The sequence below is a fragment of the Brachyhypopomus gauderio genome, chromosome 3 (genome assembly GCF_052324685.1).
Source record: "Brachyhypopomus gauderio isolate BG-103 chromosome 3, BGAUD_0.2, whole genome shotgun sequence".
Lineage (NCBI taxonomy): Eukaryota > Metazoa > Chordata > Actinopteri > Gymnotiformes > Hypopomidae > Brachyhypopomus > Brachyhypopomus gauderio.
The window spans coordinates 29,450,997-29,473,282 of record NC_135213.1 but is presented as its reverse complement, the minus strand read 5'-3'; the positions used below and the strand labels follow the sequence as shown (position 1 = coordinate 29,473,282).

Sequence of the window (22,286 nt, the reverse complement as noted above, 5' to 3'; positions counted from 1 at the left end):
TGGTTTGCAAATGTCAAGTGGACCTACAGAGGCTATTTTGAAGCTTCCTCTTTTTAGCTAACTTTCTCCTGCACGTACTTAAAAAGGGCAGACAAGCATATTCTCAGATGCTTTTGATAATAAGTAATTTGATTAACACTGTAATGTAAACAAAATATAAAGGGATTACAATATTGATCTTAAGCAGTATGATTAATACTGTAATGTTAATGTATTTTAAATATAATTTCCAACACTTCTTACGCAACCCCGGATGGGAGAATGTCATGTTTAATATTACAATTTCGTTGCTTACGCAGCCCAATTCAATTATAGTACAAAATGAATCACAAAGGGATGGGCTGTGTTCGATCTCCGCGAGGGATGGAGATGGTAAGGGGGAGCACTCTGGAGTAGCACGAGCGGTGAGGAGAGGAAGAACACGGAGGGGAGGAGGAGGGGGGACAAGGAGGGGAGGAGAGGAGAACACGGAGGGGAGGGGAGGATGGGAGGAGAGGAGAACACGGAGGGGAGGAGGAGGGGGACAAGGAGGGGAGGAAGGGAGGAGAGGTAGAACACGGAGGGGAGGAGGGGAGAACTGGCGGGTCGTTCGTTCAATTCAGGGTCTGTAAAAGTGCTCTCGCTGTCACATGAGACGCGCGCTGGCGCAACCCAACGACAGTGTAAAAGAGGCACTCACAACTCTAATACCACAGGTAGCCGGTCGTTTGCCTAGCTGTCGTCTTTTTAACCAAGTGTTGGACATCAGTGTGCGCGCCTGTCAGGTTTTTTTCATTACGTTTTGGATCTCGGACAGCAGGAGAAATAAGAGACGCACAAGCGGACATTTACGGCTGATAGACTACTCTATGACAAGACTAATTGCAACGATGCTAATTTTACTTGTCATCTCAATGTGCCTTGTAAACGAGTGATTTTATTTGACTATCTTTTTGCTTTTTGCTCCCCTCTCTCCCGAGAGTTGTATCTTCAAGACGGACAAAATTAGACACGGACACACACAAAAATCATGTTTTCTGTAATCCCGTGGGTATTATTTGGAGTGGTAAGTATAAAACAAACTTTTCCGTGCATTCTGCGCTTTGCTTGAGTTGCTGCCGATACCTCGTCGGTCTTGAGTTTTCAAACCGCGTCGCACCTGAGAAACACATTTGCTCCTCGTGCATCCGTTCAGAGCCGCGCGTGGAGTGGGTGCGTCTGTCCTGTCCGAGCTCGTGTTTACACTGATGTGGACATGAATACGGAGTGGCTCTGTATTTCAGCTGTATGCGATATAAACCTGCGCCGCGGGAATCTTCTGTTTGTCGGCTCAACAGAGAGTTGCTTTTTGCGTGGGTTCACTATCCCAGGTGTCCGCAGTGAGATTGAATCTGATGTGTCGCGGATATTTACAGAGAGGCTGTGTTCTCCGCTATGGTCGGATTTGTACTTTATAACTTTGATTGTGTTTTTTGTGATTGTGTTCTATTAACAGATTTTTTTGTGTCAAAAGTAAACTTAAGGAAAGGTTGCTTGGGTTGTTTACGACTTCTTGTAGATTTCGACTCGCTTTCCAGCAGTACAGGTTGACGAGTCGTCGCTGTAGCTACTTTACGAGCGCGCTACAATGGTCGCAATCGGTAACGGAAGTGAGCTTTGGTTCGAGAGGACTGTCGTGGCATACATGATCCAGTCGCTCTTCTGCTCTGACTGCTCATCGAGGCGTGACTTCATATTTTTAAAAGACTTAGTCGCAAATGTAAGAGCTGTATTGACCCATATACAGGAAGAGAAAGCTGACAAATGGTAATATTTTATGATTAGGTTCATACAGAAGATATGTGACGCAAAAGGACCAGCACCCCCAAAGCTGTTTTAGACCATCGCTGTCCTGGTGACTGGCCTGTGAATGAGTTGCTGCGTCAGCATGTCATGTAATAGGACTATTTCTCTGTGTGTCACTCAGAGAACAAGCATGCACACCACCCCTCCCACATACAAATATGCACACACACACGCGCGCGCGCGCACGCACACACACACACACACACACACACACACACACACACACACACACACACACACACACACACACACACACACCTGCGTACTCTTATCCTTTCAATTAGCTCTTTCTGCCACTTTCAAGGGAAGTGACTCAGCCTGTTATGACAACTGTTATTATACAACAAAACAACAGTTAAATCACCTTTCAACTCGTTTTTCAGTTAAATGATGATTCACCTCAAACATTAAATCAGTACAGAAGTGACAAATAAATCAATTATAGACTTGTGTGCAGGTTGTGTAGGTTATGTGTTCATATGTGTGTGTGTGTGTGTGTGAGGAAAATGCTAATACGTTGTCTCTCGATTTATGTCAGATGAAATATGAGTGAAAGCAGACAGTTTGTGATCATCCTACAAGTCCTGACAAGCTTAAGGTCAAAGCTGTGAGTGCATCTGAGGAAAGACGCGCCAAGACAGTAACTGAAACATGCCTGCAGAAAATGTTCATGAGCCTGGTTTACATGCAACATCGCATGGTGTGCATGTGTGTGAAAGAGAGAGACAAAGCAACAGATGTGGTTTACCTCTTCAATCATGTGGGAATATGAAGAAGAACCCTCCAAATATACAGTGGGGGGCTGATATGTAGAGGGTGGGTGATATGTAGGGGATGTTGACATGTAGGGGGTTAATATGTAGGGGGTTGATTTGTAAGGGGTTGATATGTAGGGGGTGATATGTAGGGGAGGTTGATATGTAGGGGAGGTTGACATGTAGGGGAGGTAGACATGTAGGTTGTTGATATGTAGGGGGTTGACATGTCAGGGGTTGATATGTAAGGGGTTAGGGTTAGGGATATGTAGGTGAGGTTGATATGTAGGGTGTTGATTTTTAGGGGAGGTTGACATGATTTCACAATGAACTGTGATAGCATTAGATGGGTCAAGATGCCAGGGGTTGACCACTTCCTGTTCTGATTACAGGTCATGTGATCAGAACAGAGCCAGAGTGTTGCTAGATTTCATATCTAGTGAGAGTCATGGCACACTATCCCTGTTTACTAATACATACTAAAAATATTACACACAGGAGCAGAGGCAGGTACTGTAAACACTCTTGTAGTAAAAGTGGGAATTTCATTCAAATCACTGTGTGGTTTCCAATAACATCTTCAGTCTGACATGTCATTGTTTATGATTTTGTGAATCTGAAAACCTTTATTCTATTCTAAAAGTGACACATCCTCCTGCTTGAACAACGTGTGTTTGCATTTTTGCATGTGCGTGAGTGGCTTTGGCTGAATGAATGTGTGTGTGTGTGGGCGTTCGCACGCAAGTCCTTTAACATTACAGCTGTGCGCTTTGCTCATATGCTAGTCCAGACTGGCACAGCAGGAACGTTTAGTTCAGTGTAAAAGTAAGAGCACAGTCACTCTGGCTTCCAGTTCAAAGAAACTGTGAATACATTGCAGATTGGTACACTGATTACTGCATTACTGCAGGGGGAGAGGAGACAGGGGCGCTGACTGCAGGCTCGGGAGCTGGACAGAGCCATGCTGACCCAAAAGTGCTGTCAAAGTGCATGTTGCAACACGTTGTCAAAGACTGGATGTAGAAACACACACACACACACACACACACACACACACACACACACACACACACACACACACACACACACACACACACACACACACTCACACACACATATTGAATACTTCTGTTGGAATTATAATTATATAAGGGGCCAGCGCATATAAGGGGCCAGCACAGGTTTCAGCAGTTCTCACTCAGCACCTCATTGGCCCTTAATGAACAGTTCACTCTTTGAACTCTAACACTTAACAAAGAGCTCTTTCGTCCCTCCCAGCACTGCGTTAACTCTTAATGAGTTTACATAAATAGTACTTAATAGTCAATATATTTGTAGTCAATATTAATTTGCATGTTAAAGTATTGGGTTGTCCATCCAGTTCTGGCACATATGAGGGAAAGGCCATGATGCTCGTCTGATGAGGTTGAACGTCCTCATTTATACAAGCTACACATGGTGGTTGTTGTCAGATGTCAGTTGAAGCTGTGTGCGCGCGCGCGTGTGTATAATGGAGAGAAGGCTGGAGGGGATGACGGAGAAATGTAAAGAATGCTAATTGCTAATTCGGGCGAAGGTGCGTCTTTCCTCCGCCTCTTCTCCCGTCAGCGGCTTCTCCAGCTGACTCAAACGCCGGAGGAACAGTTACAGATGTTTTCCCTTCATCTCTACCTGGATGAAGAATTCCTCCGAAGCGAGGATCCCAGCGCCTCTTCACTCACTCAAGCACTTAAACGTTTATCACCGTTCACCTTCTGACGTGGGTCCCTCCAGCAACGACTGTGTCCTTCTGTTTGGAGTTGAACGTGCTGAAACACACCTGGATCCTCACTTCAGTCTGCTGACTGGCCGTAGCCTAAAACACTACGATAAAAAATACTACGATAATTTATCCAAAACCTTGTATACGTGTGTTCAGCGTTGCCTCTCCGCGACCTGTCTCGACTGGCATGCTGCAGTCGAGTAACGTATGTGTCCAGTTAGTGGACACGCCACTCTCCTGCGGCACGAGCAGCATTCAGAGCAGTGACGCCAGATTACAGGGTAACTGACGGCATTCGCTACTAATACGTGTTCCCTGTATGCTTTTGTGTGTTTTGCAAAAAATTAACTTGTTTTAATTAAGGTTGATTCATACACCTCGAGTTAGAGTTGGCAGATTGTTGTGAAACGCGCATACGTTTTCTGTTCTGTTATATACAAAGCGTTTTAACTTTTTTTTGTTTCGTTGCTGTTCTGAGAAGATATTTGTGAAGCCAATGTTGTCAACTCTTTCCGACAATTTTTTGCGACTTAAAAAAGTAGCTATCAAAGCAAACAGCCAGTCCTCACCCGCGAGCGCGAGGCACGTCCCACCCCACGTTGCTTGTCTTCTCTGTTCACCGAGAGGCATTAATCAATCCTGACTGAAAACGGAACATCGTTCTTGTGGTTTAGTAGCCAGGCGGAGATGCGCTGTGTGTGAAAGGCAAACATTAGAAAGATATTCTGTCGCTTCTAATTTTCTCTATTGATTTATTGTGTTACATGGAAATATAGGCGAAACCACAGCAGAGTCGTCTTTAATTTATTCTTGTTTTGATTTTGTTCGACGAACTTGTCACCATTTCATACCGCTGACAACACAAACAACTTTGGAGAACAGCTTTTTTGGGCTGTATTAAAATGAAGTGTATGTTAGCATAGACTAGGGTACAATAGCGCAACCATATGTAAAGGCACAGTCACTAGCAATAGAGCCCCTGAGATTTCAGGATTCTCAGGACATCACCCCTTCTTATTCTCCTTCTTGCCAGCAGTTAGCAAAGCCAAACATCCCCCTTTATTATGTTAATTAACAGAGCAAGACTGAGGCAGCAGCCTCACCCAGAAAGTCTCTGCACCCAGAAAGTCAAACAAGCAGAAACACAAATGCTTCTATCAAATGCTTCTAACACAAATCAAATATAGATAGATAGATAGATAGATAGATAGATAGATAGATAGTATAAGAAATGTACAAAGAGCAAGATTCAAGCCTGCTGTTTAGATCACAAACAATCAGAAACAAATGCTTCTATCAAATGCTTCTAACACAAATATAGATAGATAGATAGAGAGCACATTAATTAGTTTTCCTGTCTTTTCCTCCCCTTTTCCAGCCTGCTGTTTAGATCACAACACTTATCAGTGCACATTTTGAAAATGCGCATGAAAAAAGCTGGATGGAAAAAGTCCAAAATTCGAAAAAAGCCCCAAATATCGCAAAAAGATTTTTACGCTAGGAGGAGGTGGAAAAGTTAGACTATCGCATCGCCAAAATTCGGAAAAACTGGATGGAAAATGTTCATGAGCACGTTTGTTCTTCTTGTAGTGTAGCTATTCACGGAGTTCACGGTGCTGTCCGAGGACCTCACCAAATGAACACCTGTTTAACCGAACTGTTCCACATGATTCAGTGGAAGTGTCCGTTATAAGGGATTTGAGAGGGCTTGCAGTCTTTTAAAAAAGATTATGTTAACAGGTTCTTAACAACAGTTCATCAGTTTTTTTTTATATTTGTGAGGTGGAGACCACTTGTTCATACATGTTGAGCCAACAGCTACTGTTCAGGGATGGTACATAGTTTGGAGCAACACATTTTGCAGGGATACCTCACCCAAACCACACAAGCCTCGCTAGTTCCAACTAGCTTTGATACACTGCTAGGCATGTTAGTGTTTCCCCCCTAAGCCTCTCCCCCTCTCTCTCTCTCTCTCTCTCTCTTTCTATCTCTGTAGGTGGGTGTATGGTCCCACGTGTTGTCTGCTCAGGACGTTTGTGCGTCGGGACAGTACACAGCCAGTGGTGAGTGCTGTAGGCAGTGCCAGCCTGGTGAAGGCATGGTGGAGGCCTGTGGAGAGACGCAGACGATGTGTGAGCCATGTCTTGACAGTGAGTACACACACACACACACACACACACACACACACACACACACACACACACACACACACACACACACACACACACACACACACACACACACACACACACACACACACACACACACAAGCATGCACACATAATCACACACACAATCACGCATACATACACAATAGTGGTGAGTTCTGCACAGCCTAATGAAGCGATCATCTTATTTAAAATGCCATTTCCCAAGCACTTGCTGGGCTGTTCCATCTGCCTCTCCTACCCCCTGCCTCACACCCTCATCGCCTTGGTAAGAGGCTGGGACAGATCATTAGCAGGTAAAGAGGAGTTATGAGGAAAGGTTTTGGCAGATGAGCTCTGACAGACTGCCGGGAGCTGACAGATCGATTGAATGATTTTGGCCGCTTGCGGCTGTAAATGGAATGAATTAGAGGTGAAACCCCGTTCCACATCTGACAGGGAGAGAGGTGGTTTACAAACACTTCAGCCAGGAAGTGGTCACTCGACATAGGAAGTGTTCACTTCAGCCAGGAAGTGGTCACTCGACATAGGAAGTGTTCACTTGAGCTAGGAAGTGGTCAAATCCAGATCCAGACATGAACCCTTTTACACATATATATGCTTTTTTAAAGTGTATTTCCATAACAACAAACTACACAGATCAGCATGTGGATACACATCCCACACAAGCACCACCCACCCCACCATAGCCCCGCCCTCTTCAGTAACCCTTAACACTTTTCTGTAATTCCAGCCTCTCTGCCCTACACTCACTTCATTATATCTACAGCAATTATGTTCTCAACCCCCTGACCTTGCTTAGCAGACACAGACATATGGGACACATGGGAAGGGCGTAAAATAGGTTGGGATGTCAAAACAGGCAAGACTTCAATGGTCTGTAAACAGCATGGACAGAGTATCTGAGGTTCTGTTCGTCATGTCAGGGCTTTCAGTCCTCAGTGTCGGAAAACTGGTTTACAGGTGCTCCTGTCACCTTTGCCCTGATGTTATGACTCATAAAACAGGGCTTAAGAGAAGCTGACAGGTGTATGGGACAGGTATGTGGGCAGGCTCTGCACCCCACCTCCTGTCACCTTCTCCTTCTGCTCACTTTTTTTCTAAATTTAATAGTGGCAAGAAAGTTACTGGATTTTTCCCATGCAGATCATGAAGACATGCTTCATACCTGAGTGCCAGTTCATCTTCTATTTCCTGTCAGTGTTATTTATAAAATGGCCATTGCCTGCGGCTTGGGTTTAAAGAAATAGTGTTGTGGAATTTGGTCTAGCCGCAGGTTGGTAAACTGGTTAAAATAACAAGCTTGTAACCACAATGTGGTTCCAAGGGAATCGGAAACGTCTGTCCTTGCTGGAGTGTTGATGTCCTGGAAACGTTTTAGATATGAGCAGGAGAGGCCTGCCTGTGTGTTCCACGTCTGAGGGCTTTTGAAGTGAACCTTGAATAACTCTGTTTCAGACTTCACTTCTGCTTTACATTTGAAGCGAGTGCGGACCGTGCAAATGGAGTCTGATCTACAGCCACGTTTATCATGGTGGCATAGTTGGTCTGAAAGAGGAGCCACTGACAAGAAGATGAAGGTTGCTTAAGTCTGAAGAGAGGACTGGTCTCACTGGGGAGGGAACTGGTCTCACTGCAAAAAGGACTGGTCTTACTGCACAGAAGACTGGGCTCACTGTAGATAGAATTGGTCTCACTGGGGAGAGGACACACACACACACACACACACACACACACACACACACACACACACACACACACACACACACACACACACACACACACACACAAATAAACACATACACACAAACACACATGCATAAACGCACACACACACATACACCCACACACACACACACACACACACACACACACACACACACACACACACACACACACACACACACACACACACACACACATACATACACACGCAAATGTAAACATGTACCCACACACATACACACATACATATTCACACATATACACACACATAGACATACATGTATACACACACACACACACACACACACACACACACACACACACACACAAATGCACACTTCTTCTCAAAAACAGTACAGACGTAATGACTGCAGACACACTCTTAGAAGGATACACTCTTAACATCAGTTACATTATTGGTGTCCCATGCTGCCAAATTGCTTTGCTTTTTATGGACGTTTGACAAACAGAGGTCATTTACAGAACACTACCCTCTAATGTGTTCCAACAATGGCACCACACACACACACACACACACACACACACACACACACACACACACACACACACACACACACACACACACACACACACACACTACTGTCTTTCTGATATGATGCATGTGCATTATTGATGACTAGCATTATGATAATGGCTCTTAAAGTGAGGAAGAGGGAGGAGAGGAAGAATGGATATAACGTGAAATGACAGTGATAGAAGGGTGAGGAAGGGGGAAAGGCACAGGCCACTCCCTTGGCCCCGCCTCCAGCCCCGCCCTCAGCCTCTAAATCAAGCACAGCATGGAGTCCCAATAGCAGGCACTTACCCATCATCACTGAGTCTATTAGGAAACCTGAGAGTCCAAAACACCAGGGACTCATGGAAGCCATAATGTGCATGCACTGAACACACACACCTACTTGCACACACAAACACATACACACACACTCAATGGCTTCATGCATAATTTAGTGTTAGATCCCTCTGTTGTTTGAATTGAATTACATGATTGTGCAGTATTGAAATCATATTTCTTCTTTTTTGTTTGTTGCATTGATTCACTGTTCTGTACTATCTATACTGCACAAGACAAAACATTATATTCTGAAGTGAACAAAATATTTGTTATTATTATTAATCAGCAATTCACAAATCACTTGATGTGGCTATGTGGGGCAAACAATTATGGAGTAAACACCTCTGCAGGTCTCTTCAGTGCTCATGCTGATTATGGTTTGTAAGGCAGACACTGAGGTGGATTCGCATGTCACTTACACTAAAGGCTGCTTCCCACCTCTCTATCTCATATATAGAAATGCACTACATGTAGATGTATTATTAATATACAAATGAGATTTTAGGTAGGATAGGAAGTAAATTAAATTAAAAAACAAAATAACAAAAAATTGGACAGTCAGATTACAGACATTAGATCACTGTCAGTTAGATTACAGACATTAGGTCACAGACAGTCAGATTACAGACATTAGATCACAGACAGATTACAGACATTAGATCACAGACAGTCAGTTATATTACAGACAATAGATCACAGACAGTCTATGTCACTGTGAATGTTTTGTAGTGTTTGCACTGATCTTATGGTGGTCTCTCTCTGCTCCTCTCTCTCTTTTTCTCTCTATGCCCCTCCCCTTGACCTCACCCATTGCCCCGCCCACTCCCATTCACCCCGCCCCTCTCCCCATGCAGGTGAGACATTCTCAGAGGGCTTCAGCCACACCGAGAGCTGCAAGCCCTGCACGCTCTGCGAGGGTCTGCTGCGCATGGAGACCCCGTGCACGGACACCAATGACGCGGTGTGCGTGTGCGACTACGGCTACTTCCTGTCGCCAATAACGAGCCGCTGTGAGGCGTGCACCACCTGCCCCGTGGGTCAAGGCGTCTTGCTACAGTGCAAGCCCAACCGGGACACGTCGTGTGAGATGTGCATGGACGAGACCTTCTCCGAAGATGAGAGCGCTCTCGACCCCTGCCTGCCCTGCACCACCTGTGAAGACAGGGACCAGCTCCAGGCCTGCACCTCCTTCAGCGACACCATCTGCAGAGGTGAGGAGGCCAGGCAACAGAGGGTCGGGGGCATTGTTTATTGGGTGGAGCGTGGGCCCAGGGGGGTGGAGGGTTGCAAGGGTTGTTGCGAGGGTTGGAGGAACTGTGCCTTAAAAAAGAGAAAAGAGGCAAGAAAAGAAAGATACAATGAAGAGGATGATCAATTAAATGTGCTAGAGAGAGAGAGAGAGAGAGAGAGAGAGAGAGAGAGAGAGAGAGAGAGAGAGAGAGAGAGAGAGTTGAGTCGAGAAAAGATGAGAAGAAGAAGGCAGGGATGTGAATGGGAAAAAGCAGAGTGGAAAAGTGGAATAGAACAGAAGAGGGAGGAAGAGATTAGAGGAAGACATGGAGAAGAGATGATCAGAAACGAGCAGCGTGGGGTGGGGGTGTGGAGGGGTGGGCTTGGTGGCTTGAGGAAGGGGTCGTAAATCTTGCAAGCTTTGCTGAGAAAAAGGCAGACATTGTCTTGGGGTCAGACAGCGTGTCTGTGGAGGCCAGTTGTCTGCGCTGCCGATGGAGCGGCGTGTTGAAGAATGTTGACCGATCGCTCTGACGCTGCATATCGTTGTCCAGACACCGCACCGGACAGCCACTTCGCCGCCACCCTTAAAGGTCATGGGTCGGGGGTCGAGGCCATCTGCGGCTGCCGTCTGCCCCCCGGTCCTCTCTCTCGTCAATCCCTCCTGTGTAGTCAGGCGTGGGCTGGCGGGTGCTGGCGTTGGTCATCCCAGCAGAGCGCATGAGCGGGCCGGTATTTCAGACCCAGAGCCTGTGGCTACCGAGGCGGCGGGAAGCAAATTCCACGCTGCTCAGCTCACCCCGCACGCCTTTTCTGAACCCGGCGCCATTCTGCTGGGGTGCTGACGCCCCTTGTAGAAACTGGACGGTCGCTTTCTAGATGAACAGCCGAGAGGAGACGGTTTCATTGGACGTGGGGTTACAAAGGTTCATCGCTGCGACTGAAGAGTCATTTGTGTCAGCGTGTCCTCAGGCTATTGAGTTGTGTTCTATAGGACAACAACAAATGAGGAGTGTGTCCTCCAATAGTGTACGTGTCCACGAGGCGTGAAGTTGGTTAACACAGGGTACGTTGTGTGAGAGGCAACCAAAGAGTCTCTTCATTTTGGATCTGAGTATGTGATCTTAAACAGCCTCGTTTTGTGCAACAAAACCAAAATAAGCAGGAATGCGTCGCAGTGAAAAGATCAGTGGCTGAGAGGGTTTGAGCTGGGCTGCACATGCTTGTACTGGTCCTACTGAGTTGAGAGACCCGGTTCAGTCGTCAGGGAATGACAGGAAGGGAAGGTTAAATGATAACGATAAAGTCCAAGGTAATCATTTCATCCTAACAGCACAGGTACCCTCTGATTACATGATAGCCTCTATTCCCTTTAGATTAGTGTCAGTACGACATTAAGTCTGCTTATATCCATTCTGAATCACATCCTGTCCCATTGGCAAGCTGTTATTGAGAGTGTAAAGCTTCTCATTCTCATTGTGTGCAACATGTGAGTGCACACAAACTAATCAGACTGAAGAAGATTAAAGGTGTGGTATGTACACACACATGCATGCACACACACACACACACACACACACACACACACACACACACACACACACACACACACACACACACACAAACTGACTGCACGCATGCATGTGTGTGTGTGTGTGTGTGTGTATGATTTCACTGCTGGAGACATTTACCTCAGAGCAGATCAACAAGATTTTGGCCCTGACCCTGTCTGACCTTTCATTCTGATCTCAACATAGAGGTCAAAGGTGAGAGGTCATAGGAGACTACTGTAGGTAGAGGTTTAATGAAGTGAGCGGAAGGTTGACTCTGGGCTGAATTAGTCTGTAAACATGTAAAAGGTCTGTAAAAAATTGAGTTTTCCATTTGGTCAACGAAAGACTCAAATCTACCACTGGATTCACTAATGAGTCCTCCTAATGGTCTTCTAAGAACATGTCGTAGCAGTATGGGCAGATGCTGGTGTGTTGCAGTAATCTGACAGTTTGGTTCATAAAACCATGCATCATGTATCAAGTGTATCAGGCATTTAATTGAACTGCTTTGGTTCAGCTTTTAAATGTGTCACGTTGGATTAGTGTGAAGCTTTGATTAGTTTTAGGGTTCATTACGTGTGTGGCACTGGATTCAGTGTGGAGCCTTGGATAATTTTAGGGTTCATTTACATGTGTGGCATTGCATTAGCGTGATGCTTGCAGCCTACCATGTTAAGAGCAGAGACCATAGAGGTCAGTTCATCAACATCGCCTGCTCCTGTAGCGCATCACTGACCAGGTGCTCGAAGAAAGCTCAGAGAAATGAAATCATCTCATCCAACATGCTGCCTGTCTCACTGTAATGGGAGAGAGTGTGTGTGTGTGTTTCAGCTCAAAACCCGGAAGACATTTGGCTTAGTGGAGGAGGCAGTGCAAAAGTGGTGTGTAATCTCATTAATAAAGGGATCGCTTTCAGAACATCTTGTGTGTGTGTGTGTGTGTGTGTGTGTGTGTATGTGTATGCGCATGTATGTGAGACCCAGAGGGTAAGCAAGATAGATCATAACCAAGAAGTTACCAGAAGATCTGCCTTACCTTAACAGCTTTACCTTAACAGCCACGTTCTTTCATGACATATAACAGGTTCCAATGTTAAACTTAACACCCACAACACAGCACAGCTGCATTTTGCTGGTAAGCATGGCTTAGTCCCGCCCTCCCTGACTATGCTGTGAGATGGTAGGCTGTAGTAGTGTTGGATGTGCGCTGTTGATTGGAGAGAGCACTTGGCATTCTCCCTTAGTGTCTTAGTGCTGTGTGTCAGAGGGCCCACCCTCTGCCTTCCCATGTGTAGATATAGAAGAAAACCTCTGATACAAATTAATTCCAAGCCGTGGACTCTTACACTGGAACTAATGCTGTTTTAACTTTAAGTGTCCAGGCTGCTTAAAAATATTGAATTTGAAATTGATATTCAAGTCGTAGATGTGATTGTCCTGGTAAAGTATTTGATGGTCGGTTAACTCCGTAAAGAAGGCGGGTGCTGCAGCTGGTGTCTGGGTGGAGGACTTCCTCCACCACGACCCAGAACACACACAGTGTGTCTGAACACACACACCATGCCCTGATTAGCAGGTTATGTACTCCTCTGTGTTCTCCAAAGCATGTGGGATTAAAGAACAGCACCAATGAGGGATTAAAGAACACAACTAATGAAACATGCTTAAACGAAACATATTGTGGACATGCTGCTAGTACCGTGTCACTCTAAACGCTTCAGCAACTGAACAGCAATTACAATACATGGCAACCCAATCACCATGGTGCATTTCTGTGCATTTCCTGCAGCCGTGTGATACCTGTGTGTAGCGTTAGTCCTCATGCGCCTGGCAACTGCATGTTTCACTGAGCTCCCAGCATGACACAAGAACAAGTTACTGAGTCTTGAGATTTGAACAGAAGGCATTGTTGGAGATCAAACTGATAAGAGTGTATGTGTGTGTGTGTGTGTGTGTGTGTGTGTGTGTGTGTGTGTGTGTGTGTGTGTGTGTGTGTGTGTGTGTGTGTGTGTGTGTGTGTGTGTGTGTGTGTGTGTGTGTGTGTGTGTGTGTGTGTGTGTGTATGTGTGTGTGTGTATTTCTTGCATTCCATATCCCCACTGTCATACAATTATCTCATCAATAGCCACAAGGAAAGCCTGAGTGTGTGTGAGAGCACACAGAGCTATATTGTATGACAACCTTCCACAGTGTGACATCTATAGAGTTATCACGGCCAGAACTGACCTTTCACCTTTAACTTCTGCCTAAGACAATTCCTTGCCTTGTGGCCAGAATGCTGTAATCTGTGCTATAATGTTGGGGTGATTTATAATGCACCCCCTCCCTGCCTTTTCTCTCCCTCTCTCCCTCTCTCTCTCACTTTGTCTGCCTCTCTCTCCATCTCTCTCTCGCTCTGTCAGGTTTCCTCTTTACTGTACACATGTTCCATGTCTCTTCTTCAACAGTCTCTAAAGCGCCATGGATCGCTTCTACTCTGTCCTCGTTGAAGCCCAGGAAAAAATCCTGGAGCCGATTTTTCGGGTTGTTCCACGGGTGGCCATAGGTGATGACCGGGCGTGCTCTTTAGCTCGTGTTGCCCCGTTTCCTGCCTTGTAAATTTGCCCTGGGTGACATCCCGTACATGTCCGCCCCCTCCCTGGAGAAAGCTTTTCATTGGTTCTGCTTGTGACTTGCCCTGGCGGGTTCAGCAGAATTCCGTATGGATTGTGGCATTCTTCCCGAGGAATGCCCTGGTCCATCCGTTCAGGACGAGGCGTCCACGGCAGACCGTTCACTGCACCACAGCCTGTGGCTTTTCCTTATCTCTCAGCATCATCTCCATGGTGACCTGCGAGTCCATAGTGTCTCAGCTTTGTGCTTGCGCTTGACATCATCACTGCAGAGCAGTCGAGGAGTGCCAGAGGGTAGATGAAGAATTCTTGTGGAGAGCTGTAAACGGTTGAAGTTGGGATTATGTGTTTGCGGTTGTGTAGTGAATGTAGTCAGGGATGGCCTATGCTGGTGCAGGATTAATGTTTGGGTGGGGGTTGGGAGGGGTGTGGTATTGAAAGGAGGGGTTGGGTGTTGGGTGGGGTTTGGGAAGTGGGTGCATGATCTGATGGAGAGAAAATGTACAGCGTGTGAGAGAGTGAAATCTCTGAAGAGCAGATAGATCTTCAACCTTCCTGCTCCTGATCCAAACCTCACATCCTTGCATTCCCGAGAACTCGAACATCTCCTGCCTTGTTCAGTCAGGATTCAGCCAAGCGTCAAGTCCTTTTAATTCTGAGTGGTTTCAAATTCCATGTTTTGGTAAGCCGTTCAAACCGAGCCATCCGACAGGAAGCAGCGGGGTTATTTTCTGTCCAGTGAGTGATAGGAAGTAGCTATCATGGGTCAACCTTGCACATTAGCACCGATCCAATCTGCAGACTGAAAGTGCTGACCTGAGATCAGGTTTCTGACCAGCAGCTCCTGACTCCAGATATGAGGAGATAACGACCGCGTCTGATCCCAGGACATTAGCTCAGCATTAGCGTAGCAGCTGAGGAGGAGACTTTGTTCCTCGCGTTAGCGATACAGATCGCGGCATGTTTGTGAGCCTGTTACAGGAGCCAAGAGTGATCAGGAGGACAAGAAGACCGAGGGAGTGAGATGAGAGAGAGACAGAGAGAGAGAGAAGGAGAAAGAGGGGGAGGGAAAGAGAGGGGGAAGGGGGCAGATGTAGGATGTAAGGGAACAGGACCAGTCGATAGAAGAGATGGAGTTTCCCTTCTGCCCTATTAGGTTTCTCAGCCTGACCTCTGTGAGTGACTATCACATTCTGCTGCAGAGAACACACACACACACACACACACACACACACACACACACACACACACACACACACACACACACACACACACACACACACACACACACACACAAAGAAGCACATTTTCCTGTCCTCTCTGGCATGACTGGCCATCTCTTTAAACAAAATAACACACCAAACATGCAATTAGGCACAGACTAACAGCATGTGGAGTGTGTGCATCTTCACCCCCATCATCATCATCATCATCATCATCATCATCATCATCATCATCATCATCATCATCATCATCACCACATCCACACAACACACACTATCCTTCTGCGGTATGGCAAAGCATGCAGTGTTACGGGAGTCATGAGACATGTACACACAAATGTGCATGCACATACACACACACACACACACACACACACACACACACACACACACACACACACACACACACACACACACACACAGCAACATGCAGCGGAAAAAAAAACGTTTCATTTGAAAATAATTGTTGGACTGTTCAGGCGTGTACGTCTCCCTGGTTAAAAGCTGCTCCTCAGAGTAATTAGTGATATTATGTAAGTAATAAAGTGGCAGAGAGATTCCACACCACAGGAGGAGGTCCGAGGGAAGTCAGACTCTTACTAGAACACTCCGCCCTCTGCACTCTAGATCACTGACAGAACACATCTGGAGAGGCGTGTACCAGAGACTGGGAGGAAGGGAGAGAGAGGAGAGAGAGAGAGAGAGAGAGAGAGAGAGAGAGAGAGAGAGAGAGAGAGAGAGAGAGAGAGAGAGAGAGAGAGAGAGAGAGAGAGAGAGAGAGAGAGAGAGAGAGAGAGAGAGAGAGAGAGAGAGAGAGAGAGAGAGAGAGAGAGAGAGAGAGAGAGAGAGAGAGAGAGAGAGAGAGAGAGAGAGAGCTTTCAAACTGCTTTGACATATTTACGGTGAAGTCCTCACTGAAAAAAGGTTTTCCACGATTTGATTGATTTATTTGTTCTTTCTATTTACTCATGGTCATTAATTTTATTCTGTGCTTTGACATGCTCAGTTGTAAGTGAAATGTAAACGTGCCTTAAATCGTTTGTGTGACCGCCACCGGTAGTGAATCCCTCTCAGAGTGAAGAGGCTTCATTGACTCTCTCTGTGTCTCTGTCTCTTTATCTCTGCCTCGCTTTCTCTGTCTGTGTCTGTGTCTCTCTCCTCCTCTGTCTCTGTTGTTCTCTCTCTTCCTCTCTCCATATGGACAGTGCTTTTGTGGGGAGTTAGAATGAAAGGGAGTTTTACAGGGTAAACTCAGAGGAGAGAGGGAGAACAGGAGGGCAGCATGGATGCAAGAGTCTGGTCTTGATGGAGGGGAGTCTGGACTTCATGGAGGGGACAGGCCTACAGCAGGGGAAGAGCAGGAGCATAGAGTAGAGATGGAAAGATAATAGAGAGGTAGAGGGAGAGAGAGAGAGGCAGTTGGGGTTGTGGGGATGACAGATACATAGAGAAAGCAAGCGGAGGGCATATTGAACTCAACAATGAAGACCTCTGTGTGAGAGTGTATGTGTATGTCTGCGTGTGAGAGAGCGAGTGTATGTATGTGTATGTGTGTGTGTGAGAGTGTGTGTGAGTTTGTGTGTGTGTGTGTGTGAGTTTGTGTGTGTGTGTGTGTGTGTGTGTGTGTGTTTGTGTGTGTGTGTGTGTGTGTGTGTGTGTGTGTGTGTGTGTGTGTGTGTGTGTGTGTTGAATGTAAGGGGCTGATAGAAGGAGAAGGGAGTGGTCATTTTACACACGTAGGCCCATCACATCAGGCTGAAATGCATCTGGTGCTGGTAAGGCTCTGGGTGTTCAGCTCCTCAGCACAGCCACAGGCATTTGCCAAGGCTGCATCCCTTAAAGAATGCAATTAAACAATGAATCACCACCAGTTTCCTGTATCCATCACATCTGAAACATTTCCTGCCCTGTCTTACCGAGAAACATGCAATCACTACATAATGGAGTATAGCATAGCAGAAGCATCCACCACCATGGGTTCACTGAAGACTTCCCACGTGTGTCAACCCTGAACAGTGCCTACATGTCATACATGTCATATTTTTGTATATATTCTATAACATGCTTCTCATTTCTTTCTTGCTCTGGAGAACTACCACACCCAGTCCCTGCCATTATTTTATAACCTTCATGAGCCACACACACACACACACACACACACACACACACACACACACACACACACACACACACGTGCACACACACCCTGGAGCTTCTATTTGCCCCCTATGGATAGAATATCTGATGAACCTCAATGTGTTCGTCCATCTGTCTAGCTAAAGAGCCCCTGTGTGGCAGTGGCCCTGAGGCCAGTCCTGCCCCAATGGAAGCGACCTGCTGCCTCCCAACCCCTCTTCACTGGGAGGGGCCTGCTGCTTCCCAACCCCGCCTCACTGGGAAGGGCCTGCTGCCTCCCAACCCCTCTTCACTGGGAGGGGCCTGCTGCTTCCCAACCCCGCCTTACTGGGAGGGGCTTGCTGCCATCCAACCCCACTCCAAAGGGAGGAAACCTTCTCAATCACTCATCCTAGTTCAATGTCCATTAGGGCTGACTCAGAGCAAAGTGTCTTTATTAGAGCTCCCAATCGAATCATGGCTAATCCAATCCACAGGGCCATTTCTCCACCGGCCTGCCAGCTGTGTGTTTCCATGCTCCAGAGCTGCGTCTGAGCGAGAAGGGTCTACTGATAAGGTCCCCTTACAGGCTGCCCCAGGAGCTCGGAGGCGCTTGTTTACAGGCCATCTCTAGAACTTCTGTCTGAAGGTAAACCTAGCAGACAGAAATATCACAGACTCCCCATCTCTGTTCCAGTTGGCCACAGAGACACAGTCAGGCACTACAGAGCTCCAGGACGATTTATTCTGAATCTGTGGAGCTTTTTGAATTGCGATTGTGCATGTAAAGTGTTCTAAAGATGAACTTGCCTTGGCTAGGTTATGAAGAATTCCAAGCATCTTTTGCACAACCTGAAGGGGTAAAAAAGAACGGGAGCATTAGTCACATTTGATGTATCTTATTCAGTTTTTATTTTGTTGTTTTAAACATGGAGCGGTTTCAGCAGGGCCGGCGCCAGAATATATACAGTGAGGGGGCGTCAGAAAATTTCGGGGTGGCGAACGTAAGTTGTTGAGCAGGGGGTGCCGTGTAACGATTGTTGAGCGGGCAAGGGGGCGCCATGTAGCGATTGCTGTAAAATAAATGGGTCTTATTATTTACATTGAGGGGGTGGGACACCTCGACTGAGGGGGCGATGCCCCCTTTCGCCCCCCCGTGGCGCCGGCCCTGGGTTTCAGGATCTCAGGGGTGCGGTGGTTGACGCGGGATCACAGGTGACAGAACAAGCGTCGTTTGTGCCGGTAACGTGAGATGCTGCAGTGTTTCATCTACGGTGTCGATGAAACTAAACCATAGCAAATCATTTCTCCTTGCCGATACAAACCACGCGGATGCCCCAGAGGCAGAGACATGGCCTAACGCTTCCTTCCTGTTCTCCTCCACTAGATTTCAGCCTTGTGAATGTCTCCAGTCCGCCGCTGCCCTCTGTGGAGCCCTCACCCATGGATGACTCCATGCCTGACACACTCTCTGTGAGCCCGCCCTCTGTGAGCCCCCCCTTTATGAACCCGCCCTCTGTGGGCGGGGCTACCGTTGACCCCGCATCGAGCAAGATGGATGTCGGCCTGGGTGACAACCTCGTGCCCGTCTACGTCTCGATCATCCCCGCTGTGCTTCTTGGCTTTGTGGCTTTCGTCGTCTTCAAGCGGTGAGGAAGATTCTTCAAGTGCAGTAGTTTAATCATTTGAAAAATTATCCCTAACTTGTATAAACCATGTACACACAATTTCAACTTACTAAAAATATTTGTTTTCATGAGAAAATTTGCCTCCATATTTTTGGGAAATGGGTGAAATGAAGTAAATTTTCAAGCAGTAGATTTTAAAATGTAATGATGTTATGTGATGTTATGACTCCCTTACGACTTTTTCTGACCCTAGATCAATAGATCATAAGATACTCACTAGTTGTACACCACTCTATTTTTGAACGAGGTCACCCAGTTCTGTGCCTCTGACTCTGCCCTGACTCTGCTCTGACTCTGCCCTGACTCACTTTGTCTTGGTTAGTCCAGGATCTCCCTGCTGTGGTGTTGGCTGCGTCCTTTCCATTAGCTCCTCCATATTGCTTGTTTTAATGTTGAATGAGTCTTCCTCTTAACGGCACCCTGGGGCTCAGAGCAGAGGGTGCAACCATGGTGGGCGGGGCCATGAAATATTTAAATAATAAGGTGGGGCATGACTATGACCCACTTCCACTTCAGGAGCAGGAAATGTGAGGCAGATGCATTAGAGTGTATTGATCCAGTGAGGGAGGGCCTGTAATCCCCTCCTGAAAGGAGAAGGAAGAGATGGAACGGGTCAAGCAACAGACAAGTGCAGCCAGGTTCAGAGTGAGGAGGTTCAGGTGAGGATTTGGGGAGAACGCTGGGGAGGACTTGGGCAGTATACACACACAGTGTAATGTACACATGCAGTCAGCCTGGTGACATAGAGCAGTGTTGGGCAATTTAGCTCATGTTTAATCTGTATTACAGTAAAGGACTATGACCTTTCACAGAATATTTGTGTGTGTGTGTGTGTGTGTGTGTGTGTGTGTGTGTGTGTTTATGTGTCGTTGTGTTTCAGCTGGAACAGCTGCAAACATAACAAACAGGAAGGTAGTAACGGGTCAGGTGCAGGCAACCCGAGTCAAACTCCGTCCCCTGAGGGCGAGAAACTGCACAGTGACAGTGGAATCTCAGTGGACAGCCAGAGCTTACAGGAGGGCCAGGGAGGGCCACACACAGGTACACCACGCACACACACACATGCTCACACACAGGGCCACACACACACACACACACACACACACACAGGTTCTCACACACACACACACACCCTCAACCATAGGCATACACTCACAGGTACACACACTCACATACACTTACTCACACACACACACACACACACACACACACACACACACACACACACACACACACACACACACACACACACACACACACACACACACACACACACTCACTGATCACACATTAGCAGGGGCATTCATTAGCAGGTCTGGCCTCTGCTGACTGTGGAACACACAGGCTTTGTGTTTATTTGTGCTGGGGCTTTTTCTGGGCTATTTCTATATCTGTTCTCATATCTGACATGGACCATGACCAAACATGGGCAGAAATGTTGGAGATATGTTGGTCTGTTTGGTTCCGTCTTAAACTGACTTGATTTACTGACCTTTTTAATATTTACTCTCCCTTGCTCTCTGTCTCTCTCTTTCTCCTCCTCAGTGATAAAGATAGATGGTGGCTCCGCCCTGAGTCTGCCCCTGCATGCTTGTGAGGAGGTGGAGCGACTCCTTAACCACACCCATGGAGGGGAAGGGCCGGGCCTCACAGAGGAGACTGACTGGTGCAGTCTGGCGGGGCTGTTGGGATATGAGGAGGAACGCATTGCCTCTTTCAGGCAGGAGGGCCGGCCTGTGCAGGCGCTGCTATCTGATTGGGCAAGCCAGGATTCGGCGAGCGTGGAAGCGCTGTGCACGGCGTTGCGCAAGATTAACCGCGAGGATATCGCTCAGAGCATTGTGAAGCCCACGGCCACTTCTGCAGTATGAGGGAACACGAACGAACGAACCAATAAACACACACACACACACACACACACACACACACACACACACACACACACACACACACACACACACACACACACACACACACACACACACACACACACACACACACACACACACACACACAAAGCTTCTAAGCCATAGTTACTGCTACAAAACACCCCCGGAGCACATATCCTGACACAATCTATGGTACACATCATTATCATCTAACTTCAGAAGTGTTAACACCATGTGCGCCACAGGCTTCTTTAACTTGAACAAGGACTACTGAGTTGCTCCTTGCTCCTTTTTTTGCATGTGTGAAATATTGGCCATTACCCACCCACTGTGTTGTAGTAAGAAGCTTGTAGTTCCTGCAGTTCCTGCTTGTGTTGTTGGTGCCTGGAGTCGACATCGGTATACAAATCCAAAGCTCGGGCTCGTGCTCGTGCCCGTGGCCGTCTGAAGCAGAGTCGTGCTCATGCCCGTGGCCATCTGAAGCAGAGTCGTGCTCGTGCTCGTGCTCGTGCCCGTGGCCATCTGAAGCAGAGTCGTGCTCGTGCTCGTGCCCGTGGCCATCTGAAGCAGAGTCGTGCTCGTGCTCGTGCCCGTGGCCATCTGAAGCAGAGTCGTGCTCGTGCTCGTGCCCGTGGCCATCTGAAGCAGAGTCGTGCTCGTGCTCGTGCCCGTGGCCGTCTGAAGCAGAGTCGTGCTCGTGCTCGTGCCCGTGGCCGTCTGAAGCAGAGTCGTGCTCGTGTCCTTGGTCGTCTGAAGCAGTCGGGCTCGTGCCCCTGGCAAGCAGAGTTGTGTTTGTGCTGCACCTTCCATCTGCTTATCCTGAAGCATTCATTCAGTAGCCATGCATTCAGATTTATCATTATTACTTGGACTATATGAGTCTATGA

General features: G+C 47.1%; 1 protein-coding gene across 1 annotated transcript; it reads left to right on the top strand.

Moving 5' to 3' along the window:
* The first annotated feature begins 550 nt into the window (after nucleotides 1-550).
* On the top strand, nucleotides 551-21,528 carry ngfrb (nerve growth factor receptor b). Its single transcript, XM_077001019.1, has 6 exons — nucleotides 551-1,045; nucleotides 6,338-6,491; nucleotides 9,945-10,301; nucleotides 19,210-19,471; nucleotides 20,391-20,551; nucleotides 21,056-21,528. The coding sequence occupies exons 1-6, from the start codon at nucleotides 1,010-1,012 to the stop codon at nucleotides 21,379-21,381; spliced, it is 1,296 nt and encodes a 431-aa protein (XP_076857134.1). The 5' UTR covers nucleotides 551-1,009; the 3' UTR covers nucleotides 21,382-21,528.
* The last annotated feature ends 758 nt before the right edge of the window (nucleotides 21,529-22,286 follow it).

Coding starts and splice junctions, on each gene's coding strand:
- ngfrb (XM_077001019.1), top strand. CDS start 1,010: ATGTTTTCTGTAATCCCGTGGGTATTATTTGGAGTG. Junction 6,492..9,944: donor GTGTGAGCCATGTCTTGACA/GTGAGTACACAC, acceptor CTCCCCATGCAG/GTGAGACATTCTCAGAGGGC. Junction 19,472..20,390: donor GCTTTCGTCGTCTTCAAGCG/GTGAGGAAGATT, acceptor GTTGTGTTTCAG/CTGGAACAGCTGCAAACATA.